A 20,146-nucleotide genomic window follows, 5' to 3' on the forward strand; every position below is an offset into this window, starting at 1 on the left:
CAGATCAAAGGGCTACTGCCGGAAAACTGGCCCTTCCTTTCAGAGTTTCTTTCTTATTAATACACAGCCAAACTTGGCAGCCTTTAGATGATGCTGGCAACTTCATTTGCCTTATCTGAACCATTCAATGCAAAGAGTTGTGTTGGTTGCAGTAATTCCTGTACTTATAATTGGGGTGTGCACCTTGTTTTCTCTCATTCTTGCACCCCAAACTTTCTGGGGAACACCATATATTAAATGCTTTTCTAATCAAACAGTCTTGGTAATTCAAACATTGAATACTGTGCTACCCACAACTTGGTTATCTTTGGTTTTGCTCCTGACTTTTTAAAATCATGAGTTATGTGAAGATTTCCTCAAGCTGGACTGTTGCTACCCTTCACAAATGACCAACTACCCTACTGGAAAGTTTTTAAGACAGAAAGGATAGAGATGAGCAAGGCCTCTTTCAACTAGACTGTCACTTTTTATTCTTCACTCTGGTCCGTTAAATCTATTATCAGTTTACCAGGAATGTAAACCAGTTTTGATCCCTCTTGACCAAATTTAGCAAGGAACTGACGTTTAAAGAGAGCATGATTAAAGTACAGAAGTCAGCACAGAGGAAGCACATGAACCTGATGGTTGTCAGGTTAATTATAGTTTACTAAGCCAAAAGGAATATCCAAACCAACCTATTGTCTGTGTTTTATGGTACAGGTGAACCATAAACAACCATCACATACTGAAACTGCAAGAGGGGGGGAAAACATGAATACAACTAAGTCAGGCAAAGAAGCTGCCTTATACACTTCTTAAAAAGTCATTCCTTAAAGTTTTATAATGTGAGCCTCTTGTGTCCTAAATGCAAAAACTGTATTTCTTATTTTCACTTTAACATTTGTAATATATTCAGCCAAGCACAGTACCAAAATCTCACATTTAATACCTGTCCCAAGTAGTTACTCAGCAAAAAACAAACAAAAAAACCAAAGACTTCAGAATATAATATTAAGGCAGTACAATTACATGCATTAAATTACTGATTTTAATAGAACATAAACATGTTTAAATAGGTTCAGCACTGAAGTCAACAAACTGAATTACGTGAGATAGTACAATATGTACATAAATATTAATAAAACTTTACAAAAAGATAATTTAGTTATGCTTTATTACTTGGCCCTTTCCCCAGATACTGCCTTTTATAAGTTATCGAACTCTTTTTTTAACATTGTGACAATAGACAGGAGAGTTCAGAACCGCTGAAACTGGAATTCTTTCTCAGCTGAAAGGGTGAAGCATAATGGCCACAACTTTGTTGCAAACTACCAACCAACATGTAATGCCAACACCACCTAAAAATTAAGCAAGAAGCATGCTTTAAATTAATATAATGCAACCATACACATTTAGGCAAATATATAGAGTTTCATTTTCATAGCAAAACAGAACAAGTAACTAAATAAAACAACTGTGAGAATACAATTTATATGCCACACAGAGAATTCTATGGAACCTGGTACCACTAATGTTTTTCCTATTTAATACTTGTCCCTTGACATAGGAAGAAAGCTGTAGCTTCAGGCAACATAGTGAGCCATGGACAATCACGCTCTATCACTGCTTGGGAATCGTGGGCAGAGCTGGGTGGAGGAGGGGAATACTATTAAAATGTTTGGGAACTAGGGCAAATGAACTCATACTGACACAAAAGATGCATGAAATTCATGAAAAATCTTACCTGCAACTCCTGTTGGGAAAGCTACTAAGCGTTCTAAAGGGGCTAGCCATTTGCTTGGGAGCACTGTAACTGGTTCAGAGTAGTATTTCCAAATCAGTGAAATCATTAAAACAGCCTGGAATAAAAGCAGTTGTTGTAAGACTACAAAAAGTGAGAGTGCTTATATTTATTTAGTTGCACAACCAACAGTTTTGATGCCCATTAGGTTCAAGATCCCTGTGCTGCCATTACAATAATAATTATATATCTCAAAGTCAGTATTACAAGGCTAGAATGATGGTCCCTGGCTCCATCAGAAAGAACTGATATAATCAGGAGACCAATTTCTCTGCTGTAGAACTAAGCGTGCATTTTAGATGTAGCGAAATGCTCAAATCATTAAATCCTTCTGCAAGCAAAACAATACCCGACATAGAAAACTAGAACATCAGAGAGCAGGTTAGGCTATTTTCCTTCTAATCCAGGAGTAGGCAACCTTCCTCAGCTATGGGCACCTTTGGCAATTTGAGAGACTAACAGGCACTACCACAAAATGGCTGACATGGAACATTAGACAAAAGTAACCTTACTGAAACAGAAGAGTTGGTTTAGGAGCACCAACAGAAATCTACTTCACAGCAAAAAAAAGTTAAGATGTGGGAAGTTTATAGCATCTTCATGGCCACCAGAAAGGGTATCTGGATACACACTGGTGCCTGGGATAGTGTAAATTAGTGTCCTGTAAAAGCAGGGGGTTCAACCCGATGGCATTCCTGACCTTTTCAGCTCTACTATTCTGTGATTCCCCTTGCTTGATATATTAAGAATGTTGTTCTAAATATTTAAAATAGCTTATTGTTGTAAATGGTTGAAGATCACTATTCCCTTTATAGCACTGTCACAAATATAAGATGCACTCTCGTATAACTAAATTACACTTACTTGCAAAATGTAGAACACAATATTTATTATCCATTTTATTTTAGCTAGTTGAGCTGTTCGTGTTTTCACTGTTAAAAAAGAGGTAACATAATCTGCATTATTTATATACACATAAGTCACATTTGTTTTTAAACAAATACTATTTGTTGTTCAGTTAAAGGATTTTGTTCATTGGAAATGTCAATGACAGAAAAAGATAAGTCTATTCTTTTTCCCCTTCATATTTATTGTATTATTCCAGATATAAACAAAAATCCACACAAATCAAGGACAAAGAAATATGTCACATAGTATATAACTAAAACTGAGCATCATTATTAAACATCCCCATAGAATTAACAATCATGCACAGTGTATACAGAAGTCAGGTTCTTCCAAATGTTTTGTTCTGTTAGAAACTAAAGATTGTCAGTGTGTATGCAGTAGACCTGTTACTGAAATTTATAGGCAATTTTTCTGATTATGGCAATTCTAAAAAAGAAAGAAATTATAGTGGGAATGATCTATCCATTTCCCAGTGCTAGCACTGATGATGTGTTGTTGTAAATGCTTGCAACTAGTGCTTGCTAGGGCAATGGAAAATCACTACTTTCCTTCATTGCTTTGACAAGCACTTGTTATATTGTACAAAAATGAGTTTACAACAGTGTAACATCATTAGGCCTAACTTTGGGACACAGTTGAATCCTTACCACTGGCTATATCTGAGTTTTTGTATTTATTATGAAATCTGTATTATACCTTTCCTCCTTGCAAAGCACCCAAGGTCTATATGGTCCTCTTCCATTCTCAAGAGACCTGTAGAGTACGCTGACAGTCTGTGACTGGCCCAAAATCACTGAATGAACTTCATGGCTAGGTAGTCACTAGAACCCAGATCGCTCATGCCTCCAACGAGCCAGTGTGATGTAGTTGTTAAGAGCATGGGACTGGGACTCAGAGGATCTGGGTTCTAGTCCCCACTCAGTCATGGAGCCAGCTGGGTGACTTTGGGCCAGTCACAGACTCTCAGCCCAACCTGCCTCACAGGGTTGTTGTTGTTGTGGGGATAAGATGGAGGAGGAGAATGATGTAAGCTGCCTTGAGCCCTTTGTAGGAAAAAGGCAGGATATAAATTGCAATATAAGTAAAAATATAAATAAACACTCTAAGCTCCACACTGCACTGACTGCCATTGATATTTGGCAGCTAGGGCTATAATTTGGGATTGGGGAAGATCCCATCTCTGAATGCTCAGCTTTCATTAAAATAAAGTCTTTAGCTTTATCATTATGGAGAACCTACAAGGTAATCCTTTAACCAGTTGCTCAGTAAAATTAAACTTGTTCCTGGATCCGTCAGTGTGTTCAGTTCAACAACTAGCACTTCAACTGCATTTTCCATTGGAAGGAGGAAGCTGAAAAGCTGTCTTATTTGAAACACATATCCAAGGGCTTATAATTAGAAACACAAAATGAAATCTATCCTCCTTGACCACTTTCCTTGCCTTCCCCAAGCCCTACCAAGAAGTTTCACCGTTTACAAAGTGCACATATTTAGAAACATTAGTAAGTGAACCCTGAAGCATCTGATTCAGAGACCTGAAACTTTATGTTGTAGACATTATTTTTTTTCCCAAAGCCACTATCAACAATAGAGGCAATCTTGAAAAATATACAAGATTTTTTAAAAAAAGGTTACCAATGAACAGCATGCAAATCTGAAGGAGCAGCTATCTACCGTGAGTTTTAAGCTTGTCAGTCATTTTGTTAATTTTCCTTTCTAGTCTGGCATATCTGGCAAATTCATCCATCATACTAATGGTAGAAAGTTCTTGCTTCATGTTCTGAATTTCAGATCTCATCAGTGATTCATGCTCAGCATCCTTTTGTAGTAACCTAGATATCTGACAAAGAGAAGGACAACTGTGAATAGCTATTTCATTCTCATTTTGCTTTAACTAAAACACATGCATTTTGGAAATTATCGATGAAAGTTATTTCTAGCAAAGCAGCCTTTTAGTCTCTTTCCTAAATAACATCATCTAAGTAAATGCAACCAGAAGCATGGCTCTTGGATTTTTAATGCTCAAAGCAGACTTTTCCAGAAAATATCTTTGCTAGCAGGATTATAGCCAGTTTCTCCCCAAATGTATCATAACTGATCAGTGACAATGTATGTGCTTCTACAGACTGTACCAATACAAAACTGAAAGTTATGCCATCAGATTCTGGTGCTGGGGGTCAATAAAAAGCTTCAAACAAACCTTTCTCTAATCAAGTGGGATTTGACAGAAGCATAGGCAGACTAGGACACTGTTCTGTAGCTTTAAGTGCTTCAAAAGTGTGTCAAACACCTCCTTCCCTATTACTCAGTCCATATGCCCTACCAAGTAGGAGAAATGTGGGGGCAAAAAACTACTTGAACCCACGGGTGGTTTCATGTTAGAAAGCCAGGTTTATTATTAAGTTCAGTTCCTTAACAAATGCATCTGTATAATACATTGGAAACATTCACACCTCACTTTAAGGTGTAGGCTCTCTGAAAAGTGTGAGGAGGCTGTGAGTTGAGCAGCACTCCTATTGCTTATTTTCTTTGTTATGGTAACTTTACAACCATAGGACTTATAGTATAGGTTGTCCCCAAGTCCGAATCTGATGGCCAAATAACCCAATGTTTTTCTTACAGCCGCAGTCCACGATTCACCCTGTAAACCTCGGGTCTCTGTCGCAGAAGCCCAACGGTATCTTTGGCTCCGGAGCAAACGCACCTCTCATTAAAAATGAGCGAGCAGAACATTCATACAGCCACCATCAGAAACAGTTCCTATTTTCCACGTGAGCGCGATGATTTTAAACAGCCTCATTTTTTAACTAAAGAAACTTTTAAAAACTCTCCTTGGCCTTAATTGTTTAAAACACCTTGGCAATGGCTATAAAAGAACGGTTAACACACCTAAGGGTGCAATGCTATGCACGTTTAACCTTGAAATGAAGTCCTATCGGGGATACTGGAAATTGCAAGCCTTTTACATTTCGCCCTGCGGCGCTGCGAGGCAGCTTGGCTTCGCATGGAGGAACGCTTGCTCGGGAGTAAGCGTGCCGTGAGCAGAATTTAGGGCCGGGTTCACGCACACGGCGGCGCCTGCTTGTAAAAGCTCGACTGCGCGGCTGGAATCGAGAAAAGGGAGTCCCACCCGCAGCAGCCACTTGTGATTCAAGACGGGGAAGGACGAACCAGCCTGCCGTCGTTAGGGAAACCAGGGGGGTGACGTCACTTACAATGGAAGAACAGGAGGGCAGGAGGATTTTGAGGAGGTTGCACAAGAACACCGAGCTCAACACGAGGAACCACGCGCCGCCGTCCGCCCGATGCTCCGTTTCCACGTGCAGCTCGTGCATATCTGAAGGCGGGGGAGGGAAGAAAGACGAAGAAGCGCTACCAAACTCTCTCTCCCGGTGTTTTCAGGCTAACTAGCTAGGGTAGGGAAATAAAGGATCCAGGCTTACGCAGAGTTGTCAAGGGGCCGTACGCACACATCGCCGCCCCACGGCTACGCCCCGTGACTATTACGACCAGCCAGCCCACCCACCCAAAGCTACCGTGCGGGTCTTTCGTACGCATGCGCGCATACCTTGCCTGCTTCACTTCTGTTGTGACGCAACTTGGGAGGATCAGGCCTCTTTAAGGCCCGCCCTTTCAACTGGGCCGAGGAATGGTTTAAGTGGTCCCGCGAGCGGGGCTGCCCAACACAAATGAGCGCGACTAGTCATAGGGGGCGGCGCCGGACCGCGCTCGCGCTTCTGTCCCCGCCTTTCAGTCCAGCTAGATCCTGCTGCGGTGCTGCTGGGATGGCTGCGGGAGGGAAGCTGGGTGTAACAGGGGCAAGCGGACAGTCTAGTCCGTGTGTATTAGGAGTCAGATGCCCTGTAGGTCGGAGTGTGACGTAGGAATCAACGCCGCTCCTCCCGACGCTAGAGAAAAGCAAATCGCAAGAAAAGCCGAGTGTAGACGTTCGCCATCGCAGCTTGTTCCGCCATGCCGAAGAGAAAGGTTGGCGACGGGCGCGCGCGCTCCCTTCTCGCGCTCGTTCCTTTTCTTCCTCACGTCCTTTATCTTCTTAAACACCAATCTAGGTGAACGGTCCGTTTTGTTCTGCACAGAGGGGCGTTATTTTCTGCGACGGCCCAGGTTTTCGCGCTTACATAGTTCCTAGACGGGCAGGAGGGCTATAAATGGCCGCGGCTTTCGCTGGCCTTCGGAACTGGACGGCAAGTCCCTCGTCCGTTCCCTGCAGGCCACTCGGGGAGAGGGTGAATTAGAGAGCCTTTCGCACGTCCCAGCGTCTGCACCTTTTTGCGCACGTTGCTACAAGCCGGACTCCGCCTCCAAATCTCGGCAAGGCAGTGTGAAGGGGGCGTGTTGCGCGGCGGCGTCACAGCTCCCGGAACCGTGTGGCGCTTTCTTTAGTGCGCATGCCCTGCTCTTCTCCGCTCGCTCCTCTGCACTCTCATCATAAACTTCGGTGAACCCTGCCGAAGAAGAGGTAAGTAGTAAATGCTTTGGTAGTGAAGTAGAAAATGAGAAGGGATGGTAGCGTTGATGAAGTCATTAATACTGCACTTCTTTGGTTTGTCTTGCTTTAGCCAAAGAGGCGATCAGCACAGCTGTCAGCTGTAAGTAGAGATTTATGTGTATTGGTTTCCTACAGTATCTTACAGAAAGGGAGAAGACAGTAAATGTGTGTGTTTTTTTCCTCCCCAGAAACCTGCTACTGTCAAAGCTGAAAAAAAGCCAACAAAGCCAGCTTTCAAGGTGAGGTTCAGAGATGAGGTTATATATGCCTTTTAAGAATTCAAGTTGGTTCAGCAGTTCAAGATGTGACTTGATAGCTGGATGAAGGGGGGGGGACCCTTTATTTTAAAAATGGAATGGTGTTACTGAATCTCTGCATGAATCACTGTGTGAAGATACTGCTAATATGGTAATAGATCTGAGGATTCTCCTATTATGCAGATTTGTCAAGGTGTAAAAATTACTGCTGTTAATAGTGCAGTGATGGTGCTATCAAGCAACCTGTGATATTGAATGCTTATATGAGTTACAAGATCAGTGTTTTGCCACCTATATATTTTGTAAAACCATGAAAAATAATGTACTTACCAAACATGTATAGACTTTCATATAAATAATGTATAGGCCAATAGTATCATCTGAGCACATGGCATTGAACAAATAACAGGTGCTATTGATTTGTACTGTAAGGGCTTATAATTTACAGATAGATGGCTTGAATTATACTGTTACCATTTTTTGTATGAATTAATTGCCCACAGCAAAACTAAACACTGTGTTACATGGTTTTTGGGCAAGGACAGCTTTAATGAGATCAGTGTTGTTGTTGTTGTTCATCGCGAAGTCGTGTCCGACCCATCGCGACCCCATGGACAACATTCCTCCAGGCCTTCCTGTCCTCCACCATCCCCCGGAGTCCACTTAATCTCATACCGACTGCTTCAGTGACTCCATCTAGCCACCTCATCCTCTGCCGTCCCCTCCTTCTTTTGCCATCTATTGTTCTCAGCATTAGGCTCCTCTCCAGTGAGTCCTTCCTTCTCATTAAGTGGCTGGTTCTCCCTATTCTATTGTTTTCTTCTATTTCTTTGCACTGTTCATTTAAAAAGGCATTCTTATCTCTTCTAGCTATTCTCTGGAATTCTGCATTCAGTTGGGTGTATCTTTTTCTTTCTCCCTTGCCTTTCACTTCCCTTCTTTCCTCAGCTATTTGTAAGTTTCCTCAGACATTCATTTTGCTTTCCTGCATTTCTTTTTCTTTGGGATGGTTTTAGTTGCTACCTCTTGTACAATGTTTGACCTCTGTCCATAGTTCTTCAGGCACTCTGTCTATCAGATCTAATTCCTTAAATCTATTTGTCACCTCTACTGTATATTCATCAGGAATGTGATTTAGGTCATACCTGAGTGGCCTAGTGCTTTACCCTACTTTCTTCAATGTAAGCCTAAATTTTGCAACGAGAAGCTCATGATCTGAGCCACAGTCAGCTCCTGGTCTAGTTTTTACTGACTGTATAGAGCTTCTCCATCTTTGGCTGCAGAGCACATAGTCAATCTGATTTCTGTGTTGACCGTCTGGTGATGTCCATGTGTATAGTCGTCTCTTGGGTTGTTGGAAAAGAGTGTTTGCTATGACCATCGTATTCTCTTGACAACATTCTACCAGCCTGTACCCTGCTTCATTTTGTACTCCAAGGCCAAACTTGCCTGTTATTCCTGTTATCTTTTGGCTTCCTACTTTGGCATTCCAATCCCCCAGGATGTTAAGGACATCATTTTTGGGTGTTAATTCTAGAAGGTGTTGTATGCCTTCATAGAACCTGTCAGCTTCAGCCTCTTCAGCACCAGTGGTTGGGGCATAGATTTGGACTACTGTGATGTTGAATGGTTTGCCTTGGATTTGAACTGAGATCATTCTGTCATTTTGGAGATTGTATCCCAGTACTGCTTTTCCCACTCTTTTATTGACTATGAAGGCTACTCCATTTCTTCTGAGGGATTCTTGCCTGCAGTAGTATACCTGGTGGTCATATGAATTAAATTCACCCGTTCCTTCCCATTTCAGTTCACTGATTCCGAAAATGTCAATGTTCAGTCTTGTCATCTCTTGTTTGACCACGTCCAGCTTGCCTTGATTCATGGATCTTACATTCCAGGTTCCCATGGAGTATAGATCTTTGCAGCATCGGACTCTCCTTTCACCACCAGATATATCTGCAACTGAGTGTCCTTTCGGCTTTGACCCAGTCGCTTCATTCTTTCTGGCGCTACTAGTACTAGCCCTCCGCTCTTCCCCAGTAGCATATTGGACACCTTCCGACCTGAGGGGCTCATCTTCCGGCGTCATATCTTTTTGCCTTTTGGTACTGTCCATGGGGTTTTCATGACAAGGATACTGGAGTGGGTTGCCATTTCCTTCTTCAGTGGATCATGTTTTGTCAGAACTCTCTGCTATGACCTGTCCGTCTTGGATGGTCCTGCACAGCATAGCTCATACCTTCATTGAGCTACACAAGCCCCTTCACCACGACAAGACAGTGATCCATGAAGGGGATCAGTAGCCTTTTGAATATTTATATTCTTGATTTACAGTCGAATGATATTCAAGGTAGTTAGCAAGCAACAATAGCAAAGCAAAAACAAACAGTTAAGAGATTAAATTTTAATACACAATACTAAGCCTGTTCCTTTAATATTGACTTAGTGGGCTTCAGTACATCTATAGAGACCATTATATAGTAGTTAGGCCTTTCTGTGTAAACGAATCTCTAAACAAAGACCTATGGGGATAGTTTTTTTTAAAGGCCAAAGATTATAATTGCAACTCAGTACATTGGCATAATAAGCTTTCATGGATATTTAGGGTCCTGTTTGGGGGACATCTGTCTTAATTTTTTCCCAGAATGTTGCCCAATAGTGGAATAATGCCTTTGAACGGGCAGATTTAACCAGCTGACAGCCAGCCCATTGATCCATAAGTTTTCTTTCCAACTGATGAGATCTTGAAAAGTACAGACTGGTCCATTTGATACTTGACTCATATTTTCATCTTTGAATGGTCTGATCAGGCTGGTTGTCAACTAGGTCAGGCAGCATTTTGAAAGATGCCCTTCTTTCTACTTGTCTGAATGATCCATAGTCATTTTTTCCCTATCAATGATCTGTGATGGAACAGATTTTCTATTCCAGGTTGAGCCACTGATTTCAAGAGATGGTATTCCATTATAACACTAAAAGAATCATTCTCTGTATTTAGCAAAGTGATCATATACACTATTTTCATCCTCTTAAGAGTTCTGCAGTTGGTTCTGAAACAAGAATATTCTGCAATACAGAATTCCATTTCATCTTACAAGAATGAGCACTTTTGTCCAATAGCTTAGCAGTAGCTTCTGGAAAGTTCTGAGCCTCTGAATAATGAGACATAGAGAGGGAGACACACGTGCACTAAGCATAAGTTCTGTACTATTACATACTTTGTGTTTCTGCAGTGAGAAGGGAATTGGAGCAAGATGTTGTACAGTGTAGGATATGAAACAAGTGGAAAGCAGCCAGAGGAAGGAATTGAAGGTGATATAAGGCAGTGATTATATACTTATTTCCATCTACCACAGAGAGAAATACTCAGGTCAGGCTATCATTCATAAGGAGCCATTTTCAGGTCATTTTAAAGACATTTAAATATAAGCAGTTCAATAAATATGAGCAGTGCCTTCTTGTGAGTGAAATAACATTATGAAAATTGATTACCAGAAGAAAATGCCCACATACTTGAGCAATTTAGATCAGTTGGTTCATAAACTTCAAATCTTTTGAGGGGACTTTCTCTGTATTTTAGTACTTAGTGCATCAATAGTTAGATTTAATTTATAGGAACATATCAAACAAGTTAGGAATTTACATGTGTTAGGGCACAATGTACATTGTCACTACCTATAACCTTCCAAACCCTCCACCAATTGAGCAGGGAAGGAGTATGGAGCTAAGAATTGCTTCCATGCTCTGCTTGCCCTCAAGAGCATTTAGACAGCTGATTTGCCAGCAGTTTTTAATTAAATTGCTATAATTTGGTACAGATTTTCAGAATTCACTAAGAGTGTTCATATAGAAAGATATGATTATTTTTAAATGGTACTTTTGTGATTAGTTGTTTTTAACTGAAACATACATTGTTACAGATATGTCTGCTTGAGTATGACATCACTTTAGGTTTCTGTTTTGATAAATTAGAGCATGTAGTACAAACCATGGAATAACTGAGCAATGCTTATATATACCTTTGTCAATCTAGCAGCTGTATTTTTAAAGTCAGCACAACATTGAGAGTACAGTAAATAAATAAAAACTTCTCTATGTACTTAACCAGAAATATGTTCCATTGAATTGTGGGTTGTGCTTTAGAATAAACATGCATAAAATTGTACTGTCAAATATTCCTAATGGCTTCTTTTTTTAATACATTGTCTAAATATTACCTCTTTATATTGTGCTGAATCTGGAGACTATTTGAAGACTAGATGCTGATTGTTTATTTTAACATACTGTAGGAAAAGTCTGAGCAAAAGAAAGCCCAGACAAAAGGGAAAAAAGAACCAAAAGGGAAACAAACTGAAGAGGTTAACAAAGAGGAGATAAAGGACAAATTGCCTGAAGAAAATGGAGAAGTAAAGCATGATGAGGTAAATTTGCTGTATATTTTCATAACTTTTTTCATTTTCCATGTGATTTTCCAAAAACGCTTGCTGGCTTATTGCCACACAGTAGGATGGACATATTCAAGAATTCCCAAGCAGTGCCTTGTGTGGATGGATGTTTTTTACTAGAATCCTCAAAATGGATTATGATTTATCTAAGATGCTCAGTTGTGTTTTAACATGTGTTATTTGATGCAACCCAGCCAGCTCTAGCGGCCTTCTCATAAACCAATTCTAAAGGTTATTTGATGTCAGATAATCTGTTGTGGGAAGAGTGCAGTGCAAGTGGAGCAGGCTCTGATGGTCCCTGTTAATGTTGTATGAACATTTAAGGTGTTTTCCCCATATGCCAGGGTAAATATTTCAATTAATAAAGGGGGCTGATCTGGAAGGAAGGAGGATTTGGCACTGGTTTTCAGGCTACAATGCTGTCTTCAAGATAAAGCACATTTTCAGTAGTCTTGTTTCCTGGTTTAGTACCAGAAACACATGGTTACCAAGCATGATTGATCAGGTCAACTAGATCAGTTCACCAAATATATGGAATTTAAAATCATATCTCAGTTTCATGCTAAATATAATTTCTATATAATTAAAATCATATGTTTGAAGGAACTTAATTTTAAACAACTCAAAGATAGATTGTGGAAAAATGCTGAACATTTGACATAAATAACACTTGACTCCTTGAAGTGAAAACAAACTGTTCTTTATTAATTAGTAAATGAAGCTGAACAATGTAACATTTATTTTATTTATTTATTAATTAAAACATTTTTATGCCGCCCCATTCGCCGAAGCCTCGGGGCGGCTTACAACAATAAATAAAAGTCATTATAATATAAATTACAATAAATATAAACATTAAAAATCCAAAAAATACAATATAAAATAAGCCGCCCTGGCCAGATAAGATCAAATAATACTAACAGTTAAAAAGGTCTTCGCCTGGCGCCGAAAAACAAATAACGACGGCGCGAGGCGGACCTCTCTGGGGAGCGCATTCCATAACTAATTAAATTTGCCTATTTAATGACCTGATTTTATCCTATTTAAGGATTCAGGTCTGTGTATGTCTTTTTTCCCCCTTACATTATCTGAGCAGACTTCCATTAGTGCAGCAGAATTTCATTTTACACTATCTTCCCCACATTCTACTGCATATCCCCAGATCTGCTTTGAAGGATCCCCCAAACCTGCAGAGCAAATATGGTAGCTATTTGGGAGGTAATTGCTTACCCCCACCTTGAGACTTCAGTAGTAGGCAGCATATAAATGGAAATATAAAGATAAATAATCTGGAGCAGTGTGCATATCACTGATGGAAGGGCAGCACTGGCTAACCTATGTTCATAAATAATGTACATTACTTTTGTGGCTTTATGGAAACTGCCAAGTCCTGGATAGAAAACAAGTGTTCCCTTGTCTGAATATAATGTATCCTTTTCTAATCAGAAAATAGTCTATAGTGTGATATGGGTATCAAAACAATCTGTGATATGAGTATATTGTAGATTAACATGTTTTTTTAGTGAAAATTACAGTATGCTGGTGAACCATTGCTGCAATTTAATAAGAATCAGTATGATCTAAATTAAACTGCAGCTCTAAAACATCTAGCGTAAAAGATCATGGATCTTGTCAGTATAGGGTAGTGTTCATTGTTTGCTTTTATTAGACTATAGCTGGGGTCCCCAATCCCTCTGGACCCATGCTGATAGTCAGGAGTTTGAGAAACTGGTCTGAGTGCCACCACAAAATGCCTAAACAGCAGATTGCTGCTTTGGTGGCTGTCAAATCTATGGAACTTATGCAGTGACTTGTTCAACAAGAACTTGTTTCATGTGTATTGAACGTTGCAGTGACTCTGTAATAATGAATTACCTAATACAGATAACTGCTACTGGTGAAATACAGCTAACATTTCTCAAATTTGTGTTTTGGCAATGTCTTGTAGATGCTTCTTTTGGGGAATAGGTTGTTACAGTTTGTACTGGAACCGTTTTTAATATTCATTGAAATACATGTTCTCAATTATTTACTTACTTTGTTGAAATAAAAAAATGGAAGGAGAAGTTGATTCTCTGCACCCTTTTGACAGCTTAAAAGACTGATATTCCAATATTGGAATATAACCACTTACTTAAATTGAGGATTATAGATGCCACCTGTAAATGAATAATTACTTGAATATTAATTCTACTTTGTTGAAGGCTTTGTATAGTTGCTAGAAAGTTATATGCATTTCATATAAATCCATGTATGTATTAAAAATTTAAAAAATCAGTTGGGTGCCAATGGGCACCACATTGGGCTCTTCTACTCTAAACTGAATGCTTTCCACATGATTGAATATGTTAATTGATTCAGGCTGCACATAAACAGGCAAGTGCAACCTTGTTCACCACAATCTTCCAATACAATTTGACTCAGGTTTTATTTTATTTATATCCCACCTTTTTCATTCCAAAGAACTCAAGGTGGCTTACCTATTTTTCCTCTTCCTCCTATCTTACCTTCACAACAACAGTTCTGTGAGGTAGGTTGGGCTGAGAGTTTGTGACTGGCCTAAAGTCACTCAGTTGGTTCTATGGTTGAGTGGAAACTAGAACCCACATTTCTTGGGTCCCAGTCAAACGCTCTAGCCACCACACCACATAGGTTCTCAGTGTGATTAATGGCATACAAAAATTGCATTAGCCCTAAGTTTCAAATTTGGCATGCCAAATTTCTTGTTACAACATTATAGTCTTTATATATGAATTGGAAAGCATATTACATTAAACTTCTTCTTTTTTCAGGTCCCAATATCCCATGCAGCAGGAGAGAAAGAAGCAAAATCTGAGTAACAACTTTGTACAAACTCTTTAATTGTTGGTTCTTATACCGTTACCTTGTACAATTCAGAGGAATATTTTTATCAACTATTTTGTATATCCAAGTTTTTTTAGTAGATTTAGAAAACACATTTTTTTAAACATGAGGGGATCTGCCACATACTCTATTTAATGTAGTTCGGTGTCAATGCTTTATTTTAAAAGGTTATGATCATGTACCAGTTTATGCTGTGCATACAACCAGCAATTAATGGAACATTGAATTAAGGAGATTTTTTTTAAAAATGGCTACTTTATGGCAACATTCTGTGCATGTTTACTTAGAAGCAAGTCCCACTGAGTTTAGTGGAACTTACTCTTTCCCCGATTTGCATAGGATTGTAGCAGCTTAACATTCCATAGGCCAGGGTGGGCAATTGTAATTTACTTGTGTTGCTTGAACCTATCTTTATGCAGAAATTCACTCATCCTGAATTTAGCTTTGTTTCCTTAAATGTTTAGCCAATGTACTTGCAAAGATAAATTTGGAAACACTTAGTGTACATAAGTATCATCTCTCTGAAGGGAAACAAATTGCTCACCCATGCTGCAGCCTGAAGGACCGCTTTTATAAATTGTTACCAGAAACATGTCACAATGGCAAAATGGTATGTGCTAAGAAAATGCCTTCAAACTAACTTAGTCAATTTGTCCTGAATAGGAAGCTTGCTAAGTGAAAACTGTTACCTAGTATCAGATCTCTTTTTCAGATTTATTTTTTCTGGGGCAGTTATTTTTAGTAGAGGTGAAAACTTTCTTCCACAACAGCTTTCCATGAGGGGATGCTGAAAAGTTCTCAACCAAACCCACTTCTCAAAATCTGATTATTTTGTCACTGTAGGAAGAAAGTGTTATTTTATATTGTAAAATGCCAGTGTGCAGGATTGTAGAGCTAATTTTTGAATGTTGTTCAGATCATTGGCAAAAGTGTGTCAATGAAATATGTGGAATTTTCAAGTGTTGAACTCCAGGTCATCATGAAGTTCCTGTTCCAAAATGCCAAAGGAAATTCATGAGTGTATGATGCAAAGATTGAGAAGTGCTCATCATACTCAACTGTGAAGAAGTGTTGTGCCAACTTTCAGCGTGAAGGTTTTGAGCCTGAAGATGCAGTGGGATCTGGAAGGCGTTCAGCAGTGTCAACTCCTGAAATTGTTGATCATGTTCAATCTGATTTTGGCAGATTGGCAAATTTTGGCTAAAACAATTGCTGAGACACTTGAGATATTCAGGGGATGTGTTGCATTTAAACTTCATGCGTAGTGTATATGCAGAAGCTCTCTCAGCCAAGTGGGTTCCAAAATGTTTGAATGCTGATGAGAAACAAAACCATGTGTTGTGAAATATCTTGATGTATAGTATGCGTGCTGTTCAAGTACTGAGTAGATAAATTTTCTGGTTAAAGAGAGGTAACTATATATGACAGCTTTTTGAGACACTGGTACTTTTCTTCTTTGAATGAAAGTTGTTGTAACTCATCAGATTACTGTCTCTGTGGTTCAGCAAACAAGATGTAATAAAATATTGGTTACATTTTTTTTCAACTTGACTGAAAGCTATCTTGCATGGAGATATTAAAAACATGCAAATGCATATAAAAATGGTTTTCTCTTTGGAAAGGGATGTTTTCATTCATTAATCAGAAAATATAAGTAGCAGGAGTTGATTCTTGTATGTTGCAAGGCTACTGTTTTAAGTAATTCATGAAAGAGAAATCTCTATTTCCTCCAGCTTTTCAAGACTTATAATTGTGTTGCCCTGATTCCAAATGAATGCCTGCTATTGCTTTTAACCTCCTGAGACATGACCACACACGACCACTGAGTCTTATGTCCATCAAATTGATTGAATTTGGCCATTTGGCTAGTGCAGGAGTCATGATGAAAGGATATGGTGCTATTCAACAAATGCAGCTGGTGCCATGTTATTGTATGAATAAGCCATTTAGCCAAGATCCTTGAGTACAATAGCCATTTAAGATATAGATGTGATTTTGTATCCCTTTCAGGCAATGTATCTATACATGGAACACTGCTGCCCTAACCCATCCATACATGAATGTTGTGCAACTATTTCACTGGGGCATAAATGTTGATGTAGCAAAAGAATGAGCCGAAGTAGAATAAGTAGTATCAGACACATAAGAAGTAGAACACAGTGACCAACTTTTGAGTTTACAGACCTGGTTCATATGATCACTGTAGTTTAAACAAGCACTGACTGGCTGTGGCTTGTTATCAGAACCTGGGAACATAGGCTTCTTCGGAGAAAAACCACAATCCATATGTTGTTGTTGGATTATTTGAAGGTTGGTTCCCCCTCCAATGAGCCATGCTACTCACGTTCAGATGATGCAACAACCTGTGAGTAGGCAGGTAAGCAAATAGTGCCCAAAATACACCAGTGTAAACAAGCTACCATGACTTGTTCAAGTCTTGGTGATTGTCAGAAGTGGTTTGATGACTCGGAGTTCTCACACAGAACAGAATTAACTTTTGCTCTTAATGATCCATCTGACCTCTCTAGCCAGACTGTAACAGTTATTGAGTCAAGAAACCCTATGAAATCTGTCCCTTTGGAAGCTCAGTATAGCACCGACAGTTCAGTTACCATTCTTTACCTTCCAGCTTCAGATCTGAGGCTTACATGTCTTGGGGTGAAATGATGGTCTCTGTTTAATAGAGTGCTATAAAATCAACCAGTCTACAAGATTATTCAACTTTTACTGTTTTGCATGGAAGTGCACTTCTGCCCTACGTGATAGGATGTATTTGTACCCAATGTAATACAAAATTCCCATTGTATGGCTTCTCTCCTGAGTTTGCCATAAAAATCACCAGGTTTGGAAATGTGCAGTGTACTTCTACCTCTGCCAACTCTGTCAGCTATTAAGCAGCAAAGTTCCATCTCCTTTGATCCCTGAGTGTTGTCTGCCTTCCTGACAGTTTTCTCCAAATGCTTTGCACAGTGCAAGAAGATGGGTGAAGTGAATGTGATTAGCCAGAAGGGACAAATACTCCAAGGGGATGCTGAAAAGGTCCAGGCCCAACCAGGAAGGGAATGACCCAGAGCAATGAAACTTATACGCTATTTCGCATATTCACCCCAAAGTTCATCAATTGGTACATTGTTTCTCAAGTTTATTTAACACTTCAGAAAAATTCTGATGTCTGGTCACTGAAATACTGCTCTGCAGCTGCTATAACTTCTGAATCATAAAAAAAAAAAAACCTTTCAAACTTGAAGGTTTGGAAACAGGAAACAGTCAAACGAAACAAAATCTGGTGAGTACAGTGGATGGTCTATGCACTCAAACCCCAAATTTTTCAAAACATCCACTGTCTTGCTAGCCTTGTGAGCAGGTGCATTGTTGGGCAAAATGAGAACACTTTTCTGCAGATTTCCTGTTTTTCTTTCAATGTTTCCTTTAATTGGCACATCAAGTTAGAGTAGTATTCAGTATTAACTGTTTGGCTTTTTTGACAATGGTCATCAAAATACCTTCTTTATTAAAAAAAAAAAAAAAAAACACCACCACCAAAACATGGCCATGGCCTTTCCTGCTGATTTTTGGGTCTTTAATTTTTTGGCCATAGAAAATCTGAGTGCTGCTCTGGCAAGGACTGTTGTTTGGTTTCCAGATCACAATGGTTTAATGATGTATCATCAACAGTGGCAAGTTATTCCAAAAAGTAGCACTAGGTTCTTCGTCATGGCCTCTGTGGATCACACATATGGGTTGCTGCGCCTGCGCAGTGCCTAGGTCGGAAGATTAGAAAGCTAACGGTTTTTTGGCAGGAAAACTCCGCTCCCCTCCCTCTTTGTGGTATAAATAGAGCGGAGTGTCCACCATTTTGCTCAGTCTTTGCAACCGCCGTTCGCTGTGCCTCGTGCCTGTTCGTCTCTCGCTATAGATCTGTGCCTCTTCGTTGTTTTTTCTCAAAAAGTTTAAACTTCTCTTGCTCCAAGTTTGTTCTTCTCCCCGATTTTGTCCGTTTTCTTCTTGAATTCTCTCTCTCTATATAAAAAAACAAAAATATTATCTTACCATCTATACTGTCCCCTTCATTTTTCCGCGATGGCGCAGCGGGCGGCATTCCGCAAATGTATTGAATGTGGATCTAAAATGTCGCTGGCTGATCCACATGATCTATGCCTCCTCTGCCTCGGCGAGGGGCATAGGACCGACAAGTGCGGTCATTGCTTGGCGTTTACCAAGCAGGCGCGGAAAAATAGGGAGAATCATCTCAGAAAGCTCCTATAGGATCAGGCATTAATACAGTCCGACCAACTGCTCCTACGGCCTGCTTCCTCTTCGTCCGCGCCTCCTCAGCGCTCCTCCTCCACTGTGAGCGCTCTGGCGAAGCGTCCTTCCTCGACCTCTGCCGACCCTCCTCAGCGTCCTTCGGACAAGGGCGCTACTTCTATGGGGGCTCAGTCGCTGCCTTCTCCCCCGAATAAGAAATGGGAGAAGCGCAAGCATACCAGTCTGGATAAAACTTCCACCCATAAGAAGCTGAGGAAGGAAAAGGTGGATAAGCCCGCTCGCAAGAGTAAGAAACCTGACCGCCCAAAACAACGAGGCTCAGGTTCATCGGGCTTTTCGGTACCGACGGCCGCCACGGTACCGACCCCCTCGGGACCGGCCCTGCAACTCGTTATGCAGGTGACACCACCGGGATCCCCCAGGCCTGCTCGACCTGAGAGTGTGCCTTCCCAGCAACAGGAGGAGCCACTTCGGGAGTCCATCTCTGATGGCAAAATCAGAGACTCCCCGCCGAGGGAATGCTCACCAACACCCATGCCACCGGCTGAATCTCATGTGGCCTCACCATTACCTCCCAGAGGTCGCAGCCGTTCATCCGAGCGTCGAGATGAAAGTTGGTTGATTCCGGGATATGGTGCTCCCCCCGGTTGCGGTGGGTACCAGCCATATCCCTATTTCCCTCGTGAGCATAGATCACCATTGGTCCCGAGGGATGTGCCATCCACCTCCAGGCGTACGGAGACGAGGCGCCCAGCCTCCCCTGAAACCTCCTCCTCAAACGATGACCGGCCGCACTACGTGGAAGACTCCGAGGACTCGGGCGTCGACTCCACATCCCCTGATGTGGCTGTCGCATATCAAGGGCCTGCTTCACCCGACGAACCTCATGTCTCGTTCACAGAGCTCATGTCCCGCTTGGTTTGTTCACTTGAAATCGAAGCCCATCAACAGCCAGGCCCTTCGACAGATCGCTTCTACGACGTCATTCGGGGAGAGCAGTCCACATCCATAGCTCTGCCGCTTATAACTACACTGCGCCAGGCTATGGTCCAACCCTGGGACCAACTGGCCCAACCACAAGCGACCTCCCGCAGATATGAGGCTATGTATA

General features: G+C 40.7%; 2 protein-coding genes across 4 annotated transcripts; one reads left to right on the forward strand and one right to left on the reverse strand.

Moving 5' to 3' along the window:
- Positions 1-1,009: 1,009 nt before the first annotated feature.
- On the reverse strand, positions 1,010-7,037 carry GET1 (guided entry of tail-anchored proteins factor 1). Of its 3 annotated transcripts, none has more exons than XM_044441679.1 (6): positions 6,258-7,037; positions 5,905-6,026; positions 4,364-4,529; positions 2,645-2,712; positions 1,724-1,838; positions 1,010-1,337 (listed from the first exon to the last, which is right to left on the reverse strand). In XM_044441679.1, exons 2-6 carry the CDS (start codon positions 6,022-6,024, stop codon positions 1,264-1,266), a joined length of 543 nt encoding a protein of 180 aa, XP_044297614.1. In that variant the 5' UTR covers positions 6,025-6,026; positions 6,258-7,037; the 3' UTR covers positions 1,010-1,263. The 3 variants fall into 3 exon arrangements, with proteins under 3 accessions (XP_044297614.1, XP_044297613.1, XP_044297612.1); XM_044441678.1 differs by having other exon boundaries at positions 5,905-6,100; XM_044441677.1 differs by lacking the exon at positions 6,258-7,037 and having other exon boundaries at positions 5,905-6,240.
- On the forward strand, positions 6,662-16,387 carry HMGN1 (high mobility group nucleosome binding domain 1). Its single transcript, XM_044441744.1, has 5 exons — positions 6,662-6,676; positions 7,270-7,299; positions 7,388-7,438; positions 11,746-11,877; positions 14,694-16,387. The coding sequence occupies exons 1-5, from the start codon at positions 6,662-6,664 to the stop codon at positions 14,739-14,741; spliced, it is 276 nt and encodes a 91-aa protein (XP_044297679.1). The 3' UTR covers positions 14,742-16,387.
- The last annotated feature ends 3,759 nt before the right edge of the window (positions 16,388-20,146 follow it).

This window comes from Varanus komodoensis, unplaced genomic scaffold, assembly GCF_004798865.1.
Source record: "Varanus komodoensis strain SLA01 unplaced genomic scaffold, ASM479886v1 scaffold4, whole genome shotgun sequence".
Taxonomy (NCBI): domain Eukaryota; kingdom Metazoa; phylum Chordata; class Lepidosauria; order Squamata; family Varanidae; genus Varanus; species Varanus komodoensis.